Below are 6,304 nucleotides of genomic sequence, written 5' to 3'. Positions count from 1 at the left end.
GGTGTATAAATATTTTATCAGAGTTATCCCTTTATTATCTGATAGTACTTTCTGATCAAAACTGGGATCATCAGATAATGAAACAAAAAAAAATATTCAAGTGTTTAAACCAATCACAGAAAGAGGGAGTAAAATAAATACACAAAGAAAAAAAAAATCAAACATGGGATTGAATATCAATATGTACACAGGTTTCAAATATCACAATGTTCAGATGAGCTGGGTTGAAGAGGTTCACATCAAAATAGAAAGATTTAAAAAATTTGAAAACCAAAGACAGGGAATGTTTCAAAAGTTGTTTTAAGATTTAAAATATCATGTTCTGATAATAATAAAAACCATGGTTTTTATTATTATTTCTCTTTTATTTATAATAAGAGTACTGTAGTGAAAGTCTTGCTCACATGTATGCTTTTCGTGATCAAACTTTTGGGGGTAGGGCACTGAACCATGTAAAAAAAAAAGTATATCTTGGGCAAAAAGTTTCTTTTGTTTTAAATCTGAAATCACTAATATAAAACTTGTAAGAATGGAATAGATCTGGTGCCAGCTTGTAGACTACAGCTTGGAGACCCCCTGAGGTAAACAATGATAGAAATAAAGTTGAATACAAAATATCAAGCAGAAATAAATAAATGGGGGAAAAAATCATCACTTTCTAATTCTTCTTGGTTCTTGATAAAAAAGATTTTGTCAAATCTTAAGTGCTAGAAAGGTTGACATCATATAAAAAACAACATTTCAATGTTTCATGTCATAAATAAAATATATCAGAAATTTAGTCTTATGGAATGGAATGGCCATAGACATAATATGTCTACGGGAATGACTACATCTGAAATTTAGCCTCATCAATTTGAGTGAAATTATTATTTTGTTATAGCAGTTGGAAATTAAATGCAGGAAACAATTCTAAAAATGAGATTAACTCTAAAGAGAAGATATTCAAATACAAACAATTATTGTACAAATAAGGAATGATTACAGCTTGATATAGTGTGTGACTATTCTTAAAAAAGAGATCATTGTCTCACAAAACTATATAACATTCACTTGTTTGGGGGGAAAACATCACAGAATAGATAAATATAATAAATACGATCACATGAAAACAGAAAAGTTGGAAATTTAAATAAAACTTCAATAAATAAAAAGTTGGTTTGGAAAACAAAAAAAACACAAGACACTAATGAATGCATGGCACGTTCGCATGGCGTCAGAGCCTTGTAAATAACACTTTGACTTCGACTGCCTTCCAAATACTTCTGAAATTTATTCTGATAAACTGGAACTATATTTACTTAATAATTAATAAACAAAGTGATCTAGAACTATTAATCTAAAACATTATTTAAAAAAAAAATAATAATCAGGTGTTGGAAGAGCCTACATTTTCACAATCTATTCATTGTTTATAATCTAGATCTAGACTATTTGGTAGGCAAATAATATGTGCATTTTTACATCATAACTTAATGTTAATGCATTCAAAGGTGAAAATGTAGTAGACTAAATATAATAGGCCCATTTTCTAATTATAGATCTACTAAGTCTAATTATAGTCTAGCAATTTTCACTGTTTCTTGTTTAGCAATTAGTGAATTACTTCAATTAGATCTATCATCTATCTAGATCTAGACTTCTAGATCTAGTAATTTTACTAATTGACTTGCTAAGCTACAACATATGGTCTAAAATGCATCATATGGTCTAACTGACCTTCCACTTTTGATTCCATACACAAATCTTGAATAACAAAATGAAATGCATTATATTTAAAAAGTTTCAACTTCATACGACTTCAAGGGGACAGTTGATTGTATATTAGCCAAGTCCTAGCCAAGTAACAAAAAAAATTAAAATAAATTGTTCCACAACATTCTCAGATACACATTTGCTTCTTCATCACAAGAGAGTGATCACCATAGACATATATATATATATAGACTGGACGATAAAGTAAAAATTATTATGGGAAACATTTGGGAAAAGATAAGTTTGTATGAGTTATACAGCAGTTATGAGCAGTGTAAAATTAAAAGTATTTATAGTTGTTGTTTTTTTCAGTCATAACCTATATAATTGATAGAACCCCTTCTGTATTATTATATCTCTAATCGTGCCTAATTATAAATAGTTTTAAATACTAGATTTAGATGTAGTCTATATAAATACTATAGTAAAAAAAATACTACTTTTACTAGTACTATACTATACTATAAACTATAATTGTAATCTGTATAGTCTAGTCTATAGTTAGTATATAAATAGTCTATGACTAGATTCAAGATTGTCACTAGATCTATAATCTATACTTATACTAGATCTAGTCTATAATCTGCATGCATAGATGATAGACTGACTAGTTTAATAGTTAGTAGTAAAAAGTATGAAAAGTATTAGACCTAGTTATTACAAATATTAGTCAATTTTATTAAATTTAGATCTATCAATATTAAATTAGTCACAGTCACAGTGATACTGAATTATTCTGACTTACTGAAACTAAAAGTTAATGTGTATAATATTCAATTTTTTTTCAACCTTTAGAATTTATCCTTGGCCTATCGTACTACGAACATTAAAGCACGTTCTGCTCATTTTCTTTGACTTTTTTTGACTACAAACTAATTCTAACAATTTGAATCGATAGGACGACCGCCATATATTAATAAAGAAGCCATGTCAACAAACATAGATCCACATCACAAACCTATATATATTTATTTATGTCTATGGTGATCACCCAGTCGCCTTCGCTTACTTCTTCCGGTATTCCTGCAATGAAAAAAAAATAATCCACAAATAAATACCGGTACAAGACTTATGTCTAAAAGAACATTGAAAATGAAGGGTAAAAATATAAAACAAAAATGAAAATCTCTTTGTCAACTTAAGCGCCTTAATATGTAGGTCACAGTTGGGATTGTGTAGCCACGACAAATAAGCCTATTGGATTCCTCATTAATCTATGGACTCAAAGACAAGCCTTATTATTATTTTGGCATCATGCAATTAAATTTGTGTAAATGTTACCTTGATCAATTTTTAAATGCAGTTTATAAATTAAAAGTTGTACAATTTGAATTCAAAGTAGCATGCTCAAGCCTATGTACTATTATACTAACCACAAAGTATAAAGGGGACTTATCAGCTTATACCACCACACAGTCAAGTACAATTTCTTTCCATTGTTTGATAACAAAATAATTAATTGTCAATAGTTACTTTTTTTTAATATTGATTCTTGTGATGTCAGGTACAAGAAATAAGTGTGCGAAATTTCATCTTGATCCGAGATTGGGTGTCGGCGAAATAACATGCCCAAACTTTTTACCAGACAGACAGAGCTGATAAAAGCTCGGTAACAATTGTTATTTCCACTAATGGATAACTGATTAAGCTAGACTGTAATCAGAACAAGTAAGGTTGACTTTTTGTGTGCGTCTCAACGTCTTACATAGAGACACATCGAGTGATCTAGGATATGTGTTGTCTATTTCACTAGACTTTGATTACTTGTTAGTTTTGCCATACCGGTACTTTAGTAAAAATCGCTCAATTTAGAGGGGATTAAGCAGCAGTTGGGGGGGGGGGGAGGTGGTTCTAATTAAATTTCAAACGCCAAAGATCTACTGTTATTTACTTGTGTGCTCGTATTCTGAAACGTCATAAGTCTGTGCTTCACGTCGTTAGTTCTGCCTCAAGTGTGTGTGTGTGGGGGGGGGGGGGGGGCTGAGTGGTAAAGTGTTTGGCTTCCAAACCCAAGGGTCTCGAGTTGAAGCCCCGGTGAAGACTGAGTTGGGGAAAAGTAATGGCGGTTAGTCGTTGTGAAGACCACGTGACACCCTTGTTACAAAAAAAAAAAAAAAAAAAGGTTACTCGCTTTTAGAAGTTAAGTAGCAGTGGCTCCAGAATTCTGGAAGCTGCAATACAGATCTTTTCTAGTTTATGAGATCTAATTCTAAACGGGCAAACAGACTACACAAACTAATAACGGCCTTTCCCATTGAAGCTGCTAGTTCTCTAGTTTAGAGAACTGTGGGGGGGGGTCTTTGTGAAAACTAAAGTTAACATCACTACAAGAAAATTGTAACATTTTGTAGAGGCAGCTGAAATCATCTTCTGTTGTGCACCGGATCTGGGAGGGCCAGGTTCTTGTGTGATTGTGTGCATCATTTAATTTTATGGTTTAAATCTGTGGCATTTTACGTCTCGAAAGACGATCTTTTCCATTAGCAACTTCTTGTGTGACTAAAGATGCCAATCCTTGATACACAGCTGCGATCGCAGGTTGGGCATACGTAATCACCAGGCGCCGTTGCATTATCACCCTTCTTTCTGCTTCTGTTGTGTATGAAATTCGTGACCCTTCCTTTATGCTCTCTCTCCGTGTGGATCTGTCCAGTGCCACCTCTTCCCAACTGCTAGTGCCGAAGAGCTTCATGTCGCGTTTGCATACATCCGTATAACGTAAAAGTGGTCAACCAGCGGCTCTCCTGCCTTCTATTGGTTTAAATGGCAAATTACAAAATCCTCTTCCATTTTAATCCTATCAACTATAAGAGAGATGTTCACTAATTAGGTCTAGAAGTAAGAACTTATTCTACCAATGATACAACAAAAAATCTATTGTTTTTTTTTTCAAACTTAAAACATTTTTGTTTGAACTAAACAAACTTTAAAACAACATGAATAAATGTAACGAACAAAAAAAATATAATGACGTTCTGTCTTTGTTTCTCACCGAGAAAGAAGTTTTATAATAAACCCTTTTAATGGCATCATGCTGGCTAATTGAAAAGTAAAGTGTATATTGTGAAACAGGGCGACAGTGATTTTTTTAACGCAGAGGTATCAATAATGAGCTTTTTTTTTTTTCAAGGCTTTTAAATACTTAAGCCTGCTTCTAGCAGCGCCATTGACAAGAGATGTTTGACGTGATGTGAAATATGTATTATAATGACGTGCTAATCTCCTGTCACTGACGTCCTTATGACATGAAGACGTCAGTAGCAGAACTCAAGAGAGCCGCCTTGAAAGTCTAGTCGTCACAGGTTTCTTCTTCGCTTATGTATCGTGTTGTAACTATGATTTGTACCCCTGTGATGCGCACCGACATTTCGTTCTGCGAATGGTGCACTACTAAGAACAACTAACAACCGCCCCCCCCCCCCTCCCCCCAACCATTGTAAGTGTTGATGGAATGTTATGCCCCTTTCAGTAACTCACATAGACATAAATAAATATAGACTGGCCGATTAAAGTTTTATGAAACGAAAATTTGTGACTTGCAATTTTGTGTACTTTATTATACAGCATTTATGAGCAGTATAAAAGTTAAGTGTTCATCTCATCTATTTCAGCCATAACCTATATAAGTATTATAGTTTTGTTTAATCTCTAAGAATGAAGATCAAGCAACTTTTGATAATTCGGAAATCCGAATACAATAGATATACATGTTTTCAAGTTACATGAAGTTACTTCCTTTGGCCAGTCTATATTTATTTATGTCTATGGTAACTCACATAATAGATACTGTATAGAGTAGGAAGAGTTGTGCCCATGCATAGGGGACACTACTCTGGTAGCCAAGATGGCTGATTAAAGTTGTTATGATCTTAAATGTTCTTATGTCAAGTTTGTGTACTTTCAACTATCGTAACAGTAAGGTACCCATTAGAGATGGGTAGACTCAAAGGCGCCTTAAAGATCCCGAAGTTTTAAAATTCCAGGATTCGAACCCTTGACCCACAGGTTCTGAAGCCATGCGCTTTACAACTCAGCCACAACGACTCCAAATTTATACATATTGTTACGATCTTCTCAATCAGGCCTTCTGTAAACACTGCCCAACAACACAACGCATCTAAAACATCAACTTGACAACAAGAGCTTCAATAAACAAAGTGGCGGTTTATTTACAATAACATCAACAACAGCCAATTCAACACAATCGGCTACACTAACTTCAAATGCTTTGCTACACAACAGAACTGCCGAACTAATCACTGCAAGTCTCTCTAGCTCTTACAGCTACATTTTCGAGGACTCACTTCGTAGCACACAGTCCTTACTGCTTGCTGTCCTGGACTCTACTGTCTCGTCTGTAAAGGCTTTGTGGTCACATGACCATAACATTGGTCATATTGCGTGCATTAGTAGTAATGTCCCTTGTTCAACAGTCCTTGACTTGTGTGATTGGCCTGAATCATGTGTTTCAGTAGGCCGCACACACATTAACCCTTTCAGTCCGCAACTAGGGTTATATTATTTTAATTAATTAATTCATTTTGTTGGT

General features: G+C 33.8%; 2 protein-coding genes across 5 annotated transcripts in view; both read right to left on the bottom strand.

Annotated features, from left to right (window-relative positions):
• LOC106061980 (proteasomal ATPase-associated factor 1-like) overlaps positions 1–6,304 on the bottom strand; it is a 164,626-nt gene that overhangs the window by 140,480 nt on the left and 17,842 nt on the right. The window lies entirely within an intron of this gene.
• The window catches only part of LOC106061432 (uncharacterized), a 73,563-nt gene continuing 67,263 nt past the window's right edge, over positions 5–6,304 (bottom strand). For 3 of the 4 annotated variants that reach the window (XM_056034102.1, XM_056034100.1, XM_056034103.1), the window contains exon 6: positions 5–2,778. In XM_056034102.1, coding sequence (XP_055890077.1) covers positions 2,761–2,778 — 18 coding nt within the window. In that variant the 3' untranslated portion in view covers positions 5–2,760. The remainder of the gene's footprint in view (positions 2,779–6,304) is intronic. The other variant, XM_056034101.1, reaches the window with a different exon arrangement.

Source organism: Biomphalaria glabrata, chromosome 6, assembly GCF_947242115.1.
Source record: "Biomphalaria glabrata chromosome 6, xgBioGlab47.1, whole genome shotgun sequence".
NCBI lineage: Eukaryota > Metazoa > Mollusca > Gastropoda > Planorbidae > Biomphalaria > Biomphalaria glabrata.
Note: the sequence above shows the minus strand (reverse complement) of the source record. Positions and strands in the feature narration are given on the sequence as shown.